A 22,414-nucleotide genomic window follows, 5' to 3' on the forward strand; every position below is an offset into this window, starting at 1 on the left:
AATGGACAGAAAGGAAGGAATATGCTACTTACCAGTATGCATCTGTTCTTGGCATGTAGGGCTGCTGACATTCATATCTGTGCATAGATCGCTGCCTAGTGTTGGGTCCGGATGATTGCACGTTGTTGTCCTGGAAGAGTCTTCGAAGTATCACGAGATAGGTGGCTCCTCCCTTGGACTACAGTGCGCATGGGCATCCTCAGATTGTTTTTCGCCATTGTGGCAGAGATGGCGTATGGTACAGTAAAGGATGTCCATGCAAGAAAGTAAGAAATAAATTAGGAATGCTACAGCTGCGACAGGCACCGGGGAGGAGGGTGGGCGATATGAATGTCAGCAGCCCTACATGCCAAGAACAGATGCATACTGGTAAGTAGCATATTCCGTTCGAGGCATGTGGGCTGCTGAATTCATATCTGTGCATAGAATGTATAGCAGTTTCTCCCTTAGCGGTGGCTACCTGTGCCAGCTGCAGCAGTCTGAAAAAGAGTTTTTAGAACAGCCTGTCCTACAGCTGGTTGCTGTTTGGAATGTACATCTACACAATAGTGTTTTGTGAATGTATGTATGGTAGACCATGTGGCTGCTCTACATATTTCCTCTAGAGGAATATTTCCTAGGAAAGCCATGGATGCCCCAAGTTTGCGTGTAGAATGCGCCCTTAGGGGAACTGTTAAAGTGCGTTTTGCTTTGAGATAACATATTTGGATGCACTTAACTATCCATCTGACTAACCCAGTTTTGAAATGGGGTTGCCTTTGTGTTGTGGTGAGAAGGCAACAAACAACTGTTTAGCTTTTTGAAAATCCTTAGTTCTATCAATGTAGTATAGCAGTGCTCTTTTGACATCTAGTGTGTGTAGAGCCCTTTCAGGTACTGACTGTGGATTTGGAAAGAACACTGGCAGTTCTATTGTTTGATTGATATGAAACTGGGACACCACCTTGGGCATGAACTTAAGGTTTGTTCTAAGAACTACCCTATTGGCATGTATTTGGATGAATGGCTCTTGAATAGTTAGGGCTTGTAGCTCACTAACTCTTCTAAGTGAAGTAATTGCCACTAGGAATGCCACTTTCCATGTTAAAAATTGTAATTCGCAGGAATGCAATGGTTCAAATGGTGGTCCCATCAGTCTGGTTAAAACGATGTTAAGGTTCCAGACAGGTGAAGGGGGGTGTTTTGGGGGGATTATTCTTTTGAGTCCCTCCATGAATGCCTTAATCGCAGGTACTCTGAATAGCGAAAGATGCTGCCTGTTTTGAAGATAAGCTGCAATGGCAGCCAAGTGTATTCTTATAGATGAATAAGCTAGATTGCAATGATGTAGGTGCAAAAGATAGCAAATGATATTTTGCGTTGAAGCATCTAGTGGGTTTACATCATTGTTATTGCAGTAAATGACAAAAAAACGCTTCCATTTTGCGGCGTAACAAGCTCTGGTTGTAGGTTTTCTTGCCTCCTTGATAATGTTCATACAGTCAGGAGGTAAGTTTAGGTACCCAAACTCTAAGACTTCAGGAGCCAGATTGCAAGGTTCAGCTGTTGCGGATGTGGGTGCTGTATGTCTCCATGGCTCGGAGTGAGTAGAGTGGGCGTTAGCCGCAGTCTTTGAGGCGGTACCACGGAAAGTTCTAGGAACGTTGTGTACCATGGTTGCCTCTCCCATGTTGGAGCAACCAGGATTAGTGTCAGTGAATGCAGGCGTAGTTTGCGTGCCACTAGCGGTAGTAACGGTGCTGGGGGAAAAGCGTACGCAAATTTGCCTGACCAGTTCATCTATATCGCATTGCCCTGCGACTGCGGATGTGGAAACCTGGCAGCAAAGTACTGGCATTTTGCGTTTTCCTTTGTGGCGAACAGGTCTATCTCTGGTTGTCCCCACTGTTTGAAGTATGGTTGGAGCACCGTGGGATGAATCTCCCACTCGTGCAGCTGTTGGCTGTGTCTGCTGAGCAGATCCGCTACTTGGTTGTCTTTGCCTGGGAGGTGTTCCGCCATGAGAAAAATGTTTCTTTGGATGGCCCACTTCCACATGCTTTGTGCTTGATGTGATAGCTGTGGGGAGTGTGTTCCTCCCTGTTTCTGTATGTAGTACATTGCTGTCATGTTGTCCGTCCGGATCAACACAGCTTTGTTGCATGAATGTACTTTGAACGCTTTCATTGCCAGAAAAATTGCCATAATTTCCAGCAAGTTGATGTGCATTTTCTTTTGTTGTGCTGTCCATAGCCCCTGCACTGTGTACTAAAGGACATGGGCTCCCGTTCCTATGAGAGATGCGTCCGTTGTCAGCACTATTTGTGGTACAGGTTCCTGGAACAGTCGGCCCTTGCTAAGGTTTTGTGGATTGCACCAATGCAGAGAGTTGTATGCACGACTGGTCACCAACACTAGGTCTTTCAATTGTCCTTGAGCCTGGTTCCACTGCCGTGCTAAGCACTCTTGCAGCGGGCGCATGTGTAGTCTGGCGTGAGGGACTATGAAGATGCACGAGGCCATCATGCCTATGAGTTGCATAAACACTCGGGCAGAGAGCGAGTGTTGGGACTTGAACTTTTGAATTAGGAGCTGCATACTGTTTATTCTTGCAGCGTTTGGGTATGCTTTTGCTGTCAAGGTATCCACTGTTGCTCCTAGGTACTGCTGTACATGGGATGGCTGAAGGTGAGATTTTTGGTAGTTTAGGGTGAAGCCTAGGCTGTGCAGTAGGTGAATTGTTTTTGACATGTGGCTGGCACACTGCTGGGCTGACTTTGCTTGTATAAGTCAGTCGTCCAGGTATGGATAGACGTGAACATGTTGTCTTCTTAAATGTGCAGCCACTGTCGCTAGGCATTTTGTGAACACTCTTGGAGCCGTTGTTACGCCAAATGGAAGCACTTTGAATTGGTAATGTTGATTTAGTAGCGTAAACCTGAGATACTTCCTGTGAGCAGGATGTATCGGGATATGGAAATATGCGTCTTTGAGGTCCAAGGTTGCGAGGAAGTCTCCTTGCCGCAACAGTGGTAACACTTGTAGAGTGAGCATATGAAAATGCTCGGACAAGATGTATTGATTTAGGGGCCTGAGGTCCAATATTGGTCTGAGACCCGTCCTTTTTGGGGATGAGGAAGTATAGCGAATATACTCCTGTACCTTGATGTTCTAATGGTACTAGTTCTATGGCCCCTTTTTGCAGCATGCTGATAACTTCTTGTTGCAATAAGTTGAGGTGTTCTGCGGACATAGGCCGGTGTTTTGGAGGTATGTTGGGTGGTGTGGAGGTTAGCTCTAGGCAATAGCCATGTTGGATAAGTTGCCTTACCCTCTTGTCTGTAGTGATGTTTTTCCAGACTGGTAGGAATTGTTGTAAACGTCCCCCGACCGGTGTTATGTGGTCTGGGGGTAGCGCTAAGGAGTCACTGTTTTGTATTTGCAGAGGATCTGGTGGTGTTGTTCCCTCGTCCTCTGCCTTTGTTATTATTGCCGCGGTATCCACCTCTATTGTTTTTATTGTAGGTGGTTTGTGTGTTTCCTTTATAGTTTGTGGTCTGCTGTGATGAGTTGCCTCTTGCAGCCCCTCTGTAGCCTGAGCGACGAAAGGAGCCTCTATGTTGTTGTGACTGTAGGGCTCCCATTGACTTAGCCGTCTCAGTGTCTTTTTTCATTTTGTCCAGTATTGTATCTACATCTGGACCAAACAAGAAGTCAGGATTAACGGGCTGGTTTAACAAAGTGGACTGAACTTCGTTCTTAAAACCAGAAATGCGTAGCCACGCATGTCTCCTGATCATAACCCTAGTGTTAATAGATCTGGCAGCTGTATCTGCCACATCTAAGGCACATTTAATGGAAGCGTTTGTGATTAGCTTTCCCTCTTGTATCAGTTGTTCAGCTTGTTCTTTGTAAGCGTCAGGTAGATGCTGTAAAAGCGTATCTATGGTATCATAGTGTGCCCTGTCATACCAGGCTAACAGGGCTTGCGTGTTTGATATTCTCCATATATTAGCCGCCTGTGCGGCTACCCTTTTCCCCGATGCCTCAAAAATCTTTGATTCTTTGTCGGGGGGTGCAGCTTCCCCAGTTGTTTGAGAGTTTGCACGTTTACGTGCATTCGCCACCACCAAAGAATCTAGAGGCAGTTGTCCCTTAATGTATGTAGGGTCTACTGGCGCTGGCCTGTATTTCCTTTCTATCCTTGGGTTAATGACCCTGGCCCTAGTGGTATCCTTAAATATGTCCCCTGCATGTTTAAGTACTCCTTTTAACATGGGCAGTGTTTTAACTGTCCTTTCTGATGTTGCAAAAGTGTCAAAGAGGAAATCTTCCTCTACAGGATCTGCATGCATGTCCACATTGTGATGGCTTGCTGCTCTTTCTATTAATGAATTAAAAGCAGCTGTGTCTTCTGTAGGAGAAGGCCTAGCAGGGTATGCAGGTGTATCAGGGATGGGTTGCGAATCACCTGGTTGTGTTGGGTCAGCCCATGGCTGTGTGTGACTGTCTGGGTCAGCATCCACTGGATAGTTGTATTCTTGATCATATTCCTCATCCACTTCCTCATCTGAGTGTGTGGGTGTATATGAATATGTGTGTGGCCTATGTGGCTGGATAGGCTCAAAAAGAATAGGTGCGGTAGAACAGTCCCTTTTCTTTTTAAGTGGAATATTGTAGGTGTCCCTTTCAGTTTCTGGCCTAATCTTCCTCTTGTAGAGAGTGACTTTGCCAGAGCTAGGATCAATATAGAGTTTTGATTGTTCAACTGATTCAGGGTCTGGATGTAAGACTTCCTGTTCAGCAGTCTTTTGTGGTTTTGCCAAAGTCTTTTGTTTTATTAGCTTTGGTTCGACGCCGGCTTTTGGGTCGACCGCCTTTGACTTTGAGGTAGGTGGGAGGCCAAATTTAATCGGTCCGGTTGTCTTTTGTGGTACTACGGTTTGTTTTTGTAGTGCTGGTTTCTTTGGTGCCGAAGTTCTGTCGACAGTCTTTTTTGGCTCGAGTACTACTTTTTGTACTTGTGCCGATTTCGGAACCGATGGTCCTGGATCAACGCCCTTTGATGTAGGTTCGATTCTCTTTTTCGGTTCGATTTTCTTCGGCTTGATGCTTTTCTTTTGGATAGCAATTGGTTTGTCGGCCTTTTGTTTGGGTTCGACAACCTTCTTTGGATCGAGTTCCTTGTTTGTTTTTTCAGCACTCGGCGCCGATGTTTTCGGTTCGACGCCCTTTTGTTTTGGCGCAGGTACCGGGGCGCTGCTTTTCGGCTCGATGACTTATGTTCGACGCCGATAGTTCAACATAGTTCGGCTTGAAGACAGTGTTGTCTACAAGCTTCTTCGGTCTCGACTCCGATGGATCGACGTAATGTGGTCCGAAGAACGTGTAGTCGATAAGTTTCGGTTTCTGTTCTACCACCTTTGGTTTCGACATCACCAATCTTGGAGCTTGTTGATTCGACGGCTCTTTAGTAATATTCTTAGCCGGGCTGTATTGCGGGGCTGTAGAATGTCTTTCGAGATCTTGGCTAAGGCCTTGTGGCGATGCCTCGACCTGAGCCTGTTGAACCATGGAGGTGAACGTATAGGCCGCCGTAGTTACGGTTGGGCCTGTTTCGTCACTGGAGTCGTCCTCTACGGCTCCAATCCCTTGCTCGTCGTCCCCTACCTCGACGAGGTCTTCTTCCTCATCGATGTAGTAGTCGGAGTCATGCTCTGATCTTTGATCCGACTGTTCTTCATATTCTTCTACCTCGACAAGATCGTCTTCGTCGCCGAAGATATTCTCTGGCTCTGGCGCGTGTCTCTGCATGGTGAGTCTGGCTGCCCGTCGAGTTCAAAGTGTCTTTTTTGAACGAAACTGGGCACAGGCTAGGCAGTCGGATTCATCATGTTCTGGAGATAAACACTTGTTACATACAGGGTGTTTATCGATATGTGGGTATTTGGAGTTACATTGAGGGCATCTCTTGAATGGGCTCCGTTCCGTCGACGAGTGGTCGCGTGGCGTCGAGAAGGCCCGATTCGACGTTACAAGTAGTTTAAAGTTTGTAAAGAAGTTTTCGGCACCGATACGAGACAATACCGACGATAGCGGAGGCCTTTTGGCCTCTAGAAAGAGTAGTTTCGATTCCGAACTTCGAGTAAAGGAAGATACATCCGAACCCAATGGCGGAAAAAAACAATCTGAGGATGGAGAGAATGCCCATGCGCACTGTAGTCCAAGGGAGGAGCCACCCATCTCGTGATACTTCGAAGACTCTTCCAGGACAACAACGTGCAATCATCCGGACCCAACACTAGGCGGCGATCTATGCACAGATATGAATTCAGCAGCCCACATGCCTCGAACAGGAGGTTTAGAGGAAAGTGCCTGGAGCTCACTCACTCTTCTGGCAGAGGTGATAGCAACCAAGAAAGCAGTTTTGAGCGCCAAAAGACGAAGAGGACAATTGTGAAGTGGCTCAAAGGGAGCACACATCAAATAAGCAAGAACCAAATTCAAGTCCCACTGAGGCATCACGAAAGGAACAGGAGGGAACATGTGTGTGATGCTCTTCAAGAATCTATTTAAAACAGGGGACTTGAAAAGAGAAGGCTGATCAGGAAGCCTCAAGAAGGCTGAAATAGCCGAGAGATAGCCCTTGATAGTGCCCAGAGCAGAGCCCTGCTGTGCAAGAGAAGGAAAAAAGAGGGGTAGAGAGTGGATCCACAGCCTTTGCTGTGCACCATGCCACAAACTTGTTCCACCTGCAGGCGTATAACGTTTTTGTGGAGGGACGCCTGGCTGCCAGAATAACATCACAGACTTTAGGAGGCAAGTCAAATGGCCTCAACTGTCGCCGCTCAATCTCCACGCATGGAGGTGGAGACTGGACAGGTTCGGGTGGAGGACTGTCCCCAGCTGCTGCGACAGAAGGTCCTCCTGAAGAGGCAGACTGACATACTGAGTAGCTCGGGATACCAGTACCTTCATCCCCAGTCCGGAGCCACAAGGATGACTTGGGCCCAGTCGCGCCTGATCTTCTTCAGCATTCTGGGCAGAAGAGGTATAGGCGGAAAGGCGTACAATAGACCGCAGCTTCACTCGCGACGAGTTGAGCTGCGGTCTCGCCCCTCAGAAAGAGTCTGGGCGAGCTGTGTCTGGGCCTCCTCCAGACACTGAGCCAGCACGTCCGCCACCATATCCCACAGAGATTGAGCGTAATGGCCCAAAAGGCACGCGCTACTAATGGACCACAACTCCAGGCTTTCTGAGGAGATTAGTTTCTTCCCAAACTGGTCAAGCCTTTTGGATTCCCGATCCGGAGGAGCGGATGGAAAGGCGGTCTGGGACGTAGAAGCCTGGATCACCAGACTCTCGGGGGTGGGGTGGGTGTACAGGAAGCAGGGGTCACCTGTAGCCGGGCGGTGGATTCGGGCCGCCTTCCGATCCACAGGGGGCACTGTGGAGGGCCTGGACCAAGTGCCCATCAGAACGTCAGTGAGGGCCTCGTTGAACGGCAACATAGGCTCCGAAGAACTTACTGGCGATTGAAGCACCTCAATGAGGAGGTTAGTCCTCACGGCCACTGCAGGTAGCTCAAGACGCAAGGCCTTGGCCGCCTTGCACAACACCACGCTATACGTAGCACCCTCCTCCCTAGCCACGGAGGGAGGAGAGATGAACCCAGTGTCTGGCGAAGTGTCAAGACCACTGGCCTCCCCCAGCTCATCTGCCCAGTCCTGACTTAACTGGCACTGTTGTGCCAGAGGGTCCTCGGGCCCCTCCCAGTCCTCCCCTTCATCCTTGTCCTGATAGACAGGCATAAAGGACGGAGCCGGGACGTAGGTGAAGTTCTCACCCATCGGCATCGGAGTTGGCGTCGTTCCGACATCAGACTCGGACCGGGGCTGAAACCGGAGGCGGCGTTGTCAGAGGATGGCACCGGGGGTGGCTCTGTAGGGGTCGGCGGCAGTGCCAGGCCTAGATCCCGGGGGGCGGGTGCAGCGGTGCCAGGACCGAAGTCGCCGACGACGCCTGGGCCGAAGCCGCCGACGCACTAGGACCCCCAGTCGGATCCGCGGGGCCCGAAGGCGCACCGGCAGGCCTCGACGGCGGGAAGAGACTCCTCATGGCCACGAGGAAGTCTTGAATCTCGCCCGGCGTCGCATTGAGCCCAGATGCGATGCCTGCAGCTCCGGTGGAGCTACGTGGGTGATGCCACCCAAATCCTAGGCCGGGTCCCGCGACCGGCGAGGGGAGTCAGAAGAGCGATGTCGTCTCTTCGACTTCTTCTTTGAGTGCCTCGACTTACCGGAGGACTTGGAGCCCGAGTGGTGATGGCTCGACGAGCGGCGATCGTTGCGGCTCCGCGACCGTCCCTCGACTTCCTCCTCGACCGGGACCTCGAGAGGCGTGGAGCTGACTGCCGGAGCTCGAGAAGCTTACGGGACTGCTCCCGTCTAGCTTTCGAGGTCAAGGCCCGGCAGTCGGGGCACGACTTGTCGTCATGGTCAGCCCCGAGACAGTAGAGACACCGGCGATGGGGGTCGGACACCTACATCAGTCGGTGACAGGCGTTGCACGGCTTAAACCCAGGCCTCCCTACCGGCACTAGGAGTCGACTCGAAAAAGATCTGCGCTTGCTGGCAAAGAAAAAAGAAGAACCGACAGCACGCGAGGGCGGTGTCTAAGTACTCCGACGACATCTAAATATTTTAAATCACTTACCATTTATTTGCACTGTGTAGCTGTGTATTTTAAACTGTACCCCGCCCCGTTCCACCGCGGCTGACGGTGCCGTTTGCGTGGAAGGCGAGGCGCCATCTTTGATTGGGCTGGACCGGAGCTAGCGGTCTAGCTCTTCTGGGAGGCAGGGCTTAAAACGACCGAGAGCCCAGGGCCCCTCGAGGACTCAAGGTTGGTGGCAGCACCTGAGGTTCTTTGTGGGAACCGACCGATAGTAATACCCAGCGCTATACCGTGCACAGTCACCTGCTGATAGTGTAAGACAGTGCTGGCATGATTTAGATGTCGGGGCTGTCTCTTATTTTCAAACTAAATATTTTAAATCATTTACCATTTATTTGCACTGTGTAGCTGTGTATTTTGAACTGTACCCCGCCCTGTTCCACCGCGGCTGACGGTGCCATTTGCGTGGAGGGCGAGGCGAGGTGCCATCTTTGATTGGGCTGGACCGGAGCTAGCGGTCTAGCTCTTCTGGGAGGCAGGGCTTAAAACGCCATGTGCATCCGGGAGCGCAGCGGGCGCGACGATGGCGCGCCTAAGGTAAGCCCGTCTGCGCCCGTCCGCGGCCGGCCGGGGCCAGAACCTATGGCCAATCATACACTTATTCCTCTCACGATTTATTTACCTTAAGACCCCCCGATCACCTTTGCCCTCTAATACCCCCGTATGTACTTAAACGCACCTCCCTCTATGGCATTTCTAAAAACAAGTATACAGCTGATAATTCTATTTTTTCTGGTTTATGTATTGTTCCTCAACCTTCATTAAAACCACAGATTAAGCTTCATTGCATTCATCTTAATACGCGGTCTATGGTTAAACATCAAATGGACATATTTTTATTGTTGATATCTGAGAAACCTGACATCATGCTTCTCACCGAGACTTGGCTTAACCAGGACTCATTACCAGATATTTTGGCCGCTGTCCCATCTGATTATTATATCTTAAATGTCAATCGATCTTCAGGAAAAAAAGGGGGAGGAGTAGCTGCCATCATTCATAACACCCACAAGTTTACTATACTCCCATCCCTTGTCCTGACTAGTTCGGAGAATATTGTTTTTAAGACTGACACCGACAGTGGAACACTATTACTAGTTTTGATTTATCGACCCCCTCAATCTATGCCTACCTTTTCTGTATCACTGGCTGAACAAATGGCTTCTCGTGACAAACTACTCTAAAATTGTCCTAATTGGGGATTTCAATCTCTGGTTTGATGACACTGAGATAGACTCCCAGGCAGCAGTGCTTAAGGACTTACTTTTAGATCTGAATTTAATTAAACAGATCTATTCTCCTACTCATGAAAAAGAGCATAGTTTGGATCAAATATGGTCTCACAATCTTTTTTTATCTATCTCCTCCATAACTCCTTGTATCTGGTCTGACCACTTCCTCATACATTTTACACATACCATGGATAGAGGCATAAAACAGTCATCTCAAGTGGGTGGAAAAATTAGGAAATGGAAGGGCATTAACACCCCAGCTTTTTTGGACACCTTGGCCTCTACCCTTCCTCCAATGACTAAAGACATCGACGTCATTGAAGAAGCCTTTTCACACTGGATACAACGGGCAGCTGACATCCATGCACCTCGTGTGGATTTCCCCCGCTCACGCCCTAATGACGCACATAAATGGTTCACTCCACAATTGAAGATCTTAAAACTTGAAGTGCGTCAAAAAGAGAGGAAGTGGAGGACCAGGTACCTACCACAAGATAAAGCAAACTATTGCATGGCCCGCAAAACTTACCAAAAATATATTCTAAAACAGAAAACAGACTATTTTTCTGAGAAAATGTTGAACTCGCAGAATAAGACAAAAGATCTGTTCAACATTGTGAACGATCTTAGTAATAGCGATAGAACCACCCCTCTGGTTACTCCTACACAAGAGCTCTGTAACTCGTTGAATGCGTTTTTCTTAAATAAAATCATTACTATAAAGCAGAGTATTTTAAACTCTTTGCCCCCTCCTCCTTTGGATGATGTCTATCACAATCCTTTTACTCTAGAAACCTTCCCTTCCATTGATGTAAAATTTTTGTCTGATCTCTGTACACGTGTTAAATCTGGATCACCTGATGACATCTGTCCCCCACATATTTTTAGAGAGGTGGGGTCGGCAATCCCACAGGGCGTTCTTTCGCTGCTAAATGGCTCACTTTTACAGGGTAAAATGCCCAGCTGTCTCAAGAAAGCTCTGCTCATTCCATTGATCAAAAAAGCAGGAGCAGACCCACATGACCCGATAAATTACAGACCAATATCTCTTTTACCTTATGCATCAAAAATTTTAGAAGCCCATGTCTCTACATGTGTGTCCAAATTTATAGAAAATTCTGAATATCTTGAATCTAACCAGGCTGGCTTCCGCCCTTGTCACGCGACGGAAGCCGTGATCCTTGCTGTCCAAAACACTTTAAGACGCAATGCCGATAGAGGCATCCACCAGGCCCTTGTACTCCTTGATCTGTCGGCAGCGTTCGACACGGTTGACTATACCATTCTTATCAACCGTGTCGAGCAAGCCGGCCTCAGGGGCCTTGCTTTAAGCTGGATCACCTCTTATTACAGGACGCACGCAATCAGTAAGACTTGGTACTTTCACAGCCCCTATAACTCCCACTACATGTGGAGTGCCGCAAGGATCATCATTGTCACCCTTATTATTTAATTTGTATCTCCGCCCACTTCTATACTCTCTAAGGAATGCTAAAGTCACATCTATAACTATACGGATGATCTCCAACTCGTCTTTCCTCTTAACACCATAGATTCCGTGGTGGAATTTCAAAATACTATGACACACATACAGAGAGGGATGAGCCTTAATCACTTGAAGCTTAACCCAGGCAAGACAGAATTAATCTTGCCTGGGAAAAGCGAATTAAGTTGCAGTCCATGCTTTTGGCCATCTAGTATGGGGGCTCCACCTATGAGATCTTTCTCGGTTAAAAGTCTGGGAGTTACACTTAGTGCGGTTCTTTCTTTGAAAGGACAAGTTGGCACAGTAGTCTCTGTTTCAACTTAAGAAAATAAAAAAATAGCCCAGTTCCTTACGCAGGCCGCACTTATTCAGGTTACCATTGCCCTCGTCTTATCCCGACTGGACTTCTCAAATAGTCTTTATTTGGGACTTCCTGCGGGCTTGCAAAAAAGACTCCAACTTGTTCAGAATCAAGCTGCTAGGCTTATCCTTAAACAAGCAAAATGGCAGTCTATTAGACCTGGCTTGAAACAACTTCACTGGTTGCCTGTGGCACAGCGAATTGCGTTTAAAACTGGGATGTATTATTTTTAAAACCGTACAGGACACAGGCCCGAAATTTATAAAAAACCTTGTTTCCAGATATATCCCCTCATTAAATCTTCGTTCTGCTCATAAAGCTTTATTGGTTGTTCCGTCCTTTAAGAAAAAACGCCTTGGCGGCTACTGTTTTGACCATCTTGCAGCCACCTTTTGGAATTCGCTACCTTTTTCTTTAAAAATTAGCTCAGATCTTCTCAGTTTTAGACACTCTCTTAAAACATGGCTGTTTAATCAGGCTTACTGCTGAGTTTTACTAAGTGTTATGTTCCCTTCGATAGCGCCATGAAGCCCTTGGGCGTACGAGCGCTTAATAAATAAATATTAACATAACATAACATAACATCATCCCGGCGATCACGACGCCGATGACTGACGCGGAGCCGCAGACGACGCCTACCGACACGCAGGGGTACTGCTGATGAAAACTTTCCGGATCCAGTCTGACGCCTGGGATATTCTACGGTAAGGAACCCAACTAAAGTGTTTCTTTCAGATTGACAATGTCAAAATTGATAAGGTGCTATATAAACAGGTAGTGAACGCTACGTGTTAGAGACAGACTTGTCTTAATATAAAATACAATACCAAAAGTAAAGTCCTTAAGGGTAATTCATTGTATGGAATGCGGATCCCTCATGAGCCTTAGAAATGGGGGGGTCAAGGTGTGTTTTGCACTATGCACCAGGGTACTACCTCGTACAAAAGTCTCCTCCTCGCGGCTCCGTAGATGCCTGTAGGCACTGACCAGAACGCACGGTTCACCGATTGCTGTTCACCGGATCCACCAATGTAGCAGCCAACCAGAAAGAGGTCACTGTGCCCCTAGAGGTCAGATTCATATCCCCACCAAGTGAGAAGTCAGCAGGACCATCTGGAGCCACCATGCACCAATACCCATGGAACCGGATCCCTTGCAGCATCCAAACCTTGTTTGAGTCCAATCCGGACTACAACATTGCAAAGTCCGAGCAGCCGACGAGGGACATCAGCCTCACAAAGGCCAGCACTGAGTGAACCAGCTGTCCCCCTTTGTAGGTCTAATCGAGATCTGTGAGTGCCTTTGACGGAAGGGCACCAGCCGACCAAAACCCTCTGCCCCCGAGCTACCCGGCCCGGGTCCACGACAAATGACGGTGCTCCCATGCTCAGCCCTCTGCTGGGAGTTACCAGACATTTCCTCTAGTCCCCCTCTGCAGCCTGTTTCTAGGTGTCCCCATCTTTGCCTACAGTGTAGTGCACAGGGCTTCCAACCCGTCAAGCACCTCTACACCCGGACATTCAGGGCAGGTAAACTCGAGCACCATAAGTTCTAAAGGAGACCCCTGAGAACGGTTTGCAAATAACCATATGCAGTGTAGGCCTGTTTCTCCATAGGAAACATTACCTTACATTTACTTACCTGCTAAAATTGCTATTACGAAAAGTACTTACCCATTTAAGAAGTTCTTGGTGTTAAAATAAATACAGAAAATACTTGTTATTTTTCTAAATTGGTCTCGAGTTTCTTAAGGGTGTGGCTCATTTATTGACTCGGTGTGTGTTCAATAACACATTAACACTACCCTCTTATGAGCCTAAACTGCTCACCAACACTACCACAAAAGGGAGCATTTGGGATTATTAATTTAAGCCTTGTAAACCAATAAGGGTCATCTGGACTTTTTACATAGTATACCTCTTTATGGTAAACTACATAAAAAGTCAGCTTCCTACAGCTGGTTTTGGAGAAGATAAACCAATGTCTGGTGAAGTGTCCAGCTCAACGGCACCCTTCAAGTCCAGCATAAGCTTCTCATCATCATATAGACTGACATCGTCATTATCAACCTGTTGTGTTCACGGTCTGAAAAGGAGTATAAGTGATAAGTCTGATCTTGTGGGAAAACAGAACTGTAGACCCAGTGGCAGGCGTCTGTAATATCAGAGCCTTCGTTGAGACCCAGGGTTGTGCTGTCAGTACTGCGCGGAAGGCGGTGTTGGGCGTGGTGCTGGATTCAGTGGAGCTGGATTTGGAGGAGGGGCCAGTCTCAAAGCACAGTCGGGTGGGGTAGTCGGGGATGGATTCACCAGCGCTAGCCTGACTAGAGGCCATCTCATATCCTTAAGGCCCAAAGGTCTCAAGAGAGATCCGGTGGTGCACCAAAGATGCTGTCTAAGGCATGCTTGAGGCCACAGAGCTGCTGAGGTGCCGCCAATGGTCTGGAGAGGTTGAGCGCATCAGGATAAGCATCAGAACTGGGTCCGAAACAGGGGACTGGTTCCGTGGCCTGGAAGGACTCGGGGCATTGTGTGACTATGTGGTAAGGCAGGGAGATCTATATTTTGACCTCTTGTGTTATTTACTTATCTTAGACCTACCGGAAATATTTGTCTTTGCCGATGATCAGTCACAAGATCGTCCTCAAGATCGAGAGTGCATCTGTGCCCCTGATTTTGAACAAGACCTCTTCGAATTATCAAGTTCTGCGATGGCAAGCTTTTTAATCTTGGTGTACTATACGCACGATGCGAGCCATGCCTGGGGCCTCAGAAACTGACATCACTGGTGGATATCACCGATATCTGATGGCTGCAGTAAATGTGATGTAAAGCCTGTCATTTTAGAAGGGGAGAATGATGCACGCTGGAAAAAGTTTGAGAGCGAGAAATCACTGTCACAGTTGACAGGATTCGAGGAGCTCCGTATACAAGTCGGAAGGCACGGAAAGAGAGGAACTGATGTCAGGGCGCAGAGATGGCACAGGCACAGTGGCCCCAACATCACATCCAGGGCAGAACGTGATGGTTCCGACAGAGCCACACTATGCCACCTACTTATGTGCGAGGGAATTGTTGACAAAGGTTTACATTCCAGTCTGGCGCCTGTAGAAATCCACAGGGTGAGAAATCTGCAATTAGAAGCCTCCGTCAGAAGGTCTATCATACAAACAGAGTTTCAGTACCCAAGCTACTTAGAAAGCACACATTCTAACTAAGCCACTGACTGACCCAAAAATGTTACCTTGTTTTCTTCTATAACTTTTTGTAACTGATCTTTAACAAGAGTTACTTCGTCGGTGTTCCGTGACTTTGACAGTTCATATTTTTCTGTTGCTTCCTTAAGTTGCTCCTGCAATACCTGATGCTCCTTTTCCATTCGTAAAATATCTCCCTGAAGAGAAAGAGGAAAAAGCAGAAAGTTGAATAATCTCTGTATTTGGTCAAGTAAAGCGTGTCTTGAATAAAGGTGAATGGCAATTACTTCTACATCCAGCTCCCTCCAATTCTGTGAAAAAAGCCCCCAGTCTATTTGCAGCTACGCAATTTTTGTCATCATTTCCTGAACTTTTGACAGCAGTAATAATCTTCGACCCCACCAGTGCAACTAATATGGGAAGAGTGACAGAGTTCAGAAGCACAAGTTACTACTTGTGTAACGATATATCTGTAAGAGACATTAGTTAGTGATAGATTCCTTACCTTAGAATATCCCCAGGCGTCAGACTGGATAACGAAAGTTTTTTCTTTAGCAGTACCCCTGCACGCCAGTAGTTGTCGTCCTGCGGCTCCGCGCCCGTCACTGGTGTCGTCAGCGCTGAGATGACGTCACAGAGGGTACTTAGGCGCCACCCATGCGCGCGGAAGTCAGTTCTGTACACGACTTTCCGCGCCAGAAACGCAGAGCCATGCAAGATACTGACCATTGGTGCATACAACTAGGTCCCTAAAAGGGGATGACCTTAACCCTAGTAATCCGTTTGCAGAATGGGGAGGATGGGTGGGGCGGTAAGGAATCTATCACTAACTAATGTCTTACAGATATATCGTTACACAAGTAGTAACTTGGGCATCTGAAAAAGACACGTTAGTGATAGATTCCTTACCTTAGAATAGATACCCCAGCAATACCAACCCCAGTGGAGGGTCTGCGAACAGGATTACACCAGAAAGTCACGGAGCACAGAACGGCCAAAGAAGCAGTCTCTCTGGACCCGACTGTCAAGGCAGTAGTGTTTGGTAAACGTGTGCAGCGAGGCCCACATAGCTGCCTTACAAATGTCATGCAAAGGAACGCCACATCCCAAGGCAGTAGTGCCTGCCGTCGCCCTGGTAGAATGGGAACGCAGTCCCACAGGAGGCTCCTTCTTGGCCAAGGTGTAACATGCTTTGATGCACCGGTAGATGGTCTGTTTGTGCACGGCCTGAACTGTTTGGTACCCACGTAGCCCACAAAGAGCTGATCATCCACCCGGAACTGCTGTGCACGCTGCAGATAGAATGCGAGCGACGTTTTGGGTCCAGACGGTGGAGCCTCTCTTCCTCTCTGGAAGGATGTGGAGGTGGAAAGAAGGTGGGCAAAGTGATGGTCTGCCCAATGTGGAAGGGCGTGTCAACCTTTGGCAAGAAAGAAGGACGGGTGCTCAGAACCACCTTGCCCGAATGACTAGAAAAGAAAGGAGGTTTAGAAGAAAGAACCTGGAGCTCACTCACCATTCTGGCAGAGGTGACAGCAACCAGGAAAGCAGTCTTTAAGGTGAGAAGACGCAAGGGACAGTTATGAAGGGGCTCGAAGGGAGCGCACAACAGAAAAGTCAAGACAAGATTCAAGTCCCATTGAGGCATTATGAAGGGCACGGGTGGAAACGTGTGTGTAATGCCTTTAAGGAAAGGGTTAACAACTGGGGACTTGAAAAGAGAAGGCTGATCTGGAAGCCGCAGAAAGGCAGAGATGGCCGAAAGATAACCTTTAATAGTGCCCAGAGCAGAGCCCTGCTGGGCCAAAGAGAGAAGGAACAGAAGAACCTCAGAAAGAGGGGCAGAAAGGGGATCCAGAGCCTTCGCTGTGCACCACGCCACAAATTTGTTCGATTGGCAGGTGTATACCGTTTTAGTGGAGGGACGTCTGGCTGCCAGAATAACCTCACAGTCTTTGGGAGGAAGATCGAAAGGTGTCAACTGTCGCAGCTCAAACTCAACGCACGTAGGTGGAGGCTGGACAGGTTCGGGTGGAGAACCGTCCACTGCTGCTGCGACAGAAGACCATCCTGAAGAGGCAGATGGAGCGGGAGATCGATGCTCATACTGAGTAGCTCGGGATACCAGACTCTTCGGGCCCAGTACGATGCCACAAGAATGACTTGGGCCCGGTCAGAGGGAAGGTATGCCTTCAGTGCAAGCCGGATCGCCCGCAGATCCAGGAAGTTGATATGGAGCCAGGATTCCGCCAGAGACCAGAGGCCTCTGATCTCCGCCTCTCCCAAGTGGCCTCCCCATCCCAGAAGCCACGCATCCTTCACCACTGTGTTCTCCGGTTAGGGAAGGGAGAGGGATCTGCCACTGACCCAATCGCGATTCATGAACAAAAAGTAGTTCATTCATTAACAAAAAGTAGTGGGAATAACAACCATGTCCTACTTCTGGCCCAGGAAGACGCTTGATGGCCCCCTTGGCCAGGAGAGCCGCACTTCCTGCAGGAGAAGGGCAAAGGGATCCCCCGACATGCGGTGGAACTGAGGTGGCATGGCTGGGGGGGGGGGGGGGGGGAGATGCAAAGGGGAGGGGGTAACCCCTATGGACAATTTGCAGCACCCACCTGTCTGACGTGACCGAACGCAAGTGGAGGGGGTGATGTTGAATCCTGCCTCCCACAGGCGTGGGGTGCACCCCAAAACTAGGACTAGGAAGGCTTTGAGGCGGATGATGCAGAAGCGGAGGTGGATTGACCCGCCCACTGTCCCCCTGTGCCACCACTGTGGCCTCCACGCCCGTGCTCATTTAACCGCAGACTTCGGGAGGAAGATCAAAAGCTGTCAACTGTCGCCGCTCAATCTCCCTGCATGGAGGTAGAGGCTGGACAGGTTCGCTTGGAGGACCGTTCCCTGCTGCTGCGACAGAAGATCCTCCCAAAGAGGCAGTCGGATCGGGGGATCGATCGCCATGTTGAGTAGCTCGGGATACCAGTATCTTCGTGCCCAATCCGGAGCCACAAGAATGACTTGGGCCCGGTCGCGCCGAATCTTCTTCAGCACTCTGGGCCGAAGTGGAATAGGCGGAAAGGCATATAATAGACAGCAAATGAGGTTTGGCCACGAAAAGTAGACGCGGCCGGGCATGTGGTGGAGAGACATAAGGACTTGGCCATATCCCGAGAGTCCTTGAAATGCTCCAGCGCACTGTCTGCCTTATTGCCAAAGAGCGAGTATCATCAAAGGGCTTGTCCATGAGGGAACTCTGGACATCTCCCGAAAACCCAGTGGACCGCAGCCAGGGGCCACTGTTGTGGAGATTGCTCTCCCTAGAGAGTGCGGAGTGTCCAGCCCACACCGATTGGCGAACTTAGCGGCATCCTTATCTTCGGCAACAGCCTGGGACAGCACAGCTTGGATCTCTACAGGACACTGAGGAAACACCTGTGCAACCGTATCGCACACCGCGTGGGAATAGCGGCCCAAGAGAAATGCGGTGTTCACCGACTGCAGCCCTAACTAAGCAGGCCAAAGAGAACAACCGCTTGCCGAACTGCTCTAGCTTCTTAGAGTCCTTATCCGGCAGAGCCATGGGAAAGGCACCCTGGGACTTCGAAGCTTGGATGACCAGACTCTCTGGCATAAGATGAGTGGTCAGAAAAGGAGGGTCACCCGGCGCTGGGCGATAACGCCTGGCGATGTTCTTATCTACAGGGGCCCCTGTGGCCGGCCATAACCAAGTGCCCAACAAGAGGTCAGTGAGGGCGTCATTAAATGGCAGCAGAGGCTCAGATGAAGTGGACGCCGTCTGAAGCACCTCAGTGAGGAGATTAGTTTTTAAGGCCACCGTAGGGAGGTCAAGGTTAAGGACCTCAGCTGCCCGACGGATCCCCATCATGTAAGAAATGCGCTCCTTCAAGGTAGGCGGGGGAGAGGCAAACCCTGAGTCAGAGGAGGCATCAAGGTGGCTGGCGTCCTCCAATTCATCCGCCCAGTCCTGCTCAGAGTCACACTGACGATCAAGAGGGTCCTCGGACTCCTCCCAGTCGTCTTCCACCTCCGCCACATGTGGTACAGATCGCGGCAGGGCAGGAACCGGGGAAGGAAGAAACTGCGTTGGGAACAACGCCGTGTCCCAATGCGGATGCAAGGTACGAACATAATTGTCCTGTGTAGGGGCGGGACAAATGGCACCCACTGTGGTGCCTGAGGCGGAGCAGAGGGTGGTTCTGGGACCGGAGCCGGCAGCGCAGGATCCTGCGGCGCCGGGACTGGATCCGCGGGCGGGTGGATGACAGGATCCTGACACGGGTCTGCGGGGCCCGAGGGTGCGCCGGCGGGAGCCAGAGGCCTAAACAGGTGGTCCATGGTAGCAAGAAATTGTACCTTTGTGGGAGTCGTCGACGGACCCGGTTAAGGTGGGTAGGCCGCGGGACTCCTGGGCTCCGAAGGAGCCGCAGGGGCAGAACCCCTGTCCCCCTCGTCCGCATCCGGGGACCGACGGGGGAACGTCAGAGAGCGACAAAGCTTCTTCGACTTCTTTTTGCGTCGTCTCTTAGCCGAATCCGAGGGTGAAGACTTGGAGCCCAAGGAGCGATGATGATGGCCCAGCGAGCTTTCTCGCTGGACCGTGAATGGCGCTGGGACGAGTGCCGGACCTCCAGCAGTTTCCGGCGCCGCTCCCTCTAGGTCTTCAGGGCCCATGGCTCGACAGTTCAAACAGGACCGGGATTCGTGATTGGACTCCAGGCAGTAGAGGCAGATGTTGTGGGGGGTCCACCACTGACATATTGAGACGGCAGGCCCCACAAGACTTAAAACCAGGCATCCCTACGTGGACCGGAGAAAACTTACAGGAGACAAAAAGTTTCAATAAGATAGTCAAAAAGTGACTAAGGTACGTGCTCTAACCGGATCTGCGCTTACTGGCACGGAAAAAGAAATGACTGACGTCAGCGCGCATGGGTGGCGCCTAGATAGTCTCTGTCACGTCACATCATCGCATACGACGCCAGCAACAGGCGTGGAGCTGCACAACGCCACCTACTGACTCGCAGAGGTACTGCTAGCGGAAAACTTTCCGGATCCATTCTGACACCTGGGGATATTCTAATGTAAGGAATCTATTACTAACGTGTCTCTTTCAGATAAAGCACAATTGCAGCAATCCCTTTCCCAAAAATCGGAATATGCATTTTAAAACTATAGGAACTGGTTTTTGGTAAGTCTGAATAAAGGGTAAAGGGGAAAGCCTTACATGCCAAACTCCACTTTTATCCAACGACTGCGCCTCCAATACAGGCGATCACACTTGGATGCTGAAGCAAGTTTCTTAACTGGGGGCATGCCTATCTTGCATTGTGTGCAATAATTATCTGTGGTGTGGCCTTGAGCAACAAATTAATGCTAGCCAATCATGGTCTACCTCATTTCAGTCATTATCTGTGTGCCTGCATCATACTAACATAGTCCTCCGATGCATTGTTAGGGGCATGTGTTGGGAGAACTGACATTCTCTCACACTCAACCTTGGACCACTCAGACTTGCTTGTTTCAAGTCCCTAAAAGGCCTTTTTGTTACATTTTCCCTTTCATGCTTGGATTGTTTATAAACACACGTTTCCTCATATTGTACAGTGTGCTGAATCTCCATTTGGGTGAGTGCATTTTACTGAAAAAACAAGGAAGACATTGCATATCACTCATGCACAAATGGTCAAAAGAAAATGAGATAAAGTATTCACACCACATGCTTTCTTACCTGATGTTTTTCAAACGGATGAAAGGGATCAGTATTTACATTGTGGTCAGACAACTCAATAACAACCTGAAATAAAGAAAATATATGTAGAATGGGCAAAATACAATTAACACAACAAGTTGTACGAGTTACTTACCTTCGGTAACAATGTATCTGGTAGAGACGATTCTAGCCGCAGATTCCTTAACCTAGAATTATCCCCAGGCATGAGACTGGATCCGGAAATTCTTGTCCAGCATCCCTGCGCGCCGGGTGGACGGCATCCCGTTGCTCCGCCCAGGCGTCGCCCGCGTATGTGACGTCCGCGAGGTCACATAAGTCCTACCCCGGCGTGCCTACGTCAGTTTTCTTCGAAGAACTTTTCCGCGCCACAACGCAGAGCCATCAGACAAAACTGTGGGATTATGGGAACAGTGTGCAAAAGAGCAGAAAAAGAATGGTGACGAACACCACCATACAAAGCAGCATCAACACTGCAGCAGCCAAAGGCAGGAAAAAAAAAAGAAAGATCAGAGTACAGCCTTGGACAGCCCTGGACAGCCACTTTGCCAGGATGAAAACAAGTTACTTACCTGTAACTGTAGTTCTCCAGTATTGGAAGCTTTCATAGATTCACATGCCTGAATCATTTCCCGTCGCCGAGACGGGAGTCTCCGGTATATAACAAAGCTATGCTTAGTAGTAAAGCAAACTGAAAAAAGGCCTAGGCCCACTTTCCTTTTGCAACCCATTACATTCGTTATGTAAAAAGGACCAAACTTTTCTGTGAACCTATCAAAGCTCTTCACCCTCTAGAACCCTCCTGAGAGAACCTCTTGCCCCTCAGATTTTCTACCGCATGTTGTGCTAGGGAGTCTCCTTTGAGCTCTGCTCAAACTCTTCAATTCATCTTACTTTGAGTGGGATTTGAGGTTCTCTCATTTTCTAGTTTCTTCTTATTGAAGTTCCTTATACCTCTATCATGACTGATAAAGTGAAGAAAGGATTATTTAGAGCTTGTGCCACCTGCTCTAAAAAAAAGGCTTTATACAGATGACCCTCATAAAGACTGCATATACTGCCTCTATCCAGACCATCAGGCAAAGGATTGCAAGGTATGTCGAACCTTTTCAAATAAAAGTTAAAGCCAGAAAAGAGATCCTCTCAAGTGAGAGTGAGTGTGAGAAGTTGGCCTGATGTGCAGTGTTCACTATTCTAGTGATCACTATATATCAGTCCAAACAACCCTTATTGATGATTGGTTGTAAGTCAACCTTATAGACCAGCTATCCTAGTAGCATGGATACGAGCAGTCTAAGGCTAAGACTCTAGAGGGCGTGTTAAGCCAGCTGTTTTACCATCACATTACCCCTTGAACACCCAGTGAAAGGACACCACACAAGTTGTTATGAAAATAAACAGTGTATTTATTTATAACAAGACTACCCTGGCTCTTTATGAGACAGGGAGCTAAGCACACAACAAAACTCTTATAAAAATACTTAAGTTAGCACAGTATATACAAATGCCCGAGGGGCACGGGAAACCATATACTCTAAAAGTGGAATGCGAAATTACTAGCAGGTAAGTACAGTACTAATAGGCTTTGGAATCGCTAGGACTTGACTATAGAATCGTTAGATTACTTCTAGGAGGCCCAGGGGACTCGGGTGCAGAGTGTGCACTCTCACGC

The 22,414-nt window shown here is 48.8% G+C and overlaps 1 protein-coding gene across 5 annotated transcripts in view; it reads right to left on the bottom strand.

Annotated features, from left to right (window-relative positions):
* The window catches only part of TTC3 (tetratricopeptide repeat domain 3), a 1,911,479-nt gene that overhangs the window by 744,124 nt on the left and 1,144,941 nt on the right, over positions 1–22,414 (bottom strand). For 4 of the 5 annotated variants that reach the window (XM_078656864.1, XM_078656863.1, XM_078656867.1 and 1 more), the window contains 2 exons: positions 20,743–20,808; positions 15,038–15,187 (listed from right to left, as the gene is read on the bottom strand). In XM_078656864.1, coding sequence (XP_078512990.1) covers positions 15,038–15,187; positions 20,743–20,808 — 216 coding nt within the window. The remainder of the gene's footprint in view (positions 1–15,037; positions 15,188–20,742; positions 20,809–22,414) is intronic. The other variant, XM_078656865.1, reaches the window with a different exon arrangement.

Source organism: Lissotriton helveticus, chromosome 8, assembly GCF_964261635.1.
Source record: "Lissotriton helveticus chromosome 8, aLisHel1.1, whole genome shotgun sequence".
NCBI lineage: Eukaryota > Metazoa > Chordata > Amphibia > Caudata > Salamandridae > Lissotriton > Lissotriton helveticus.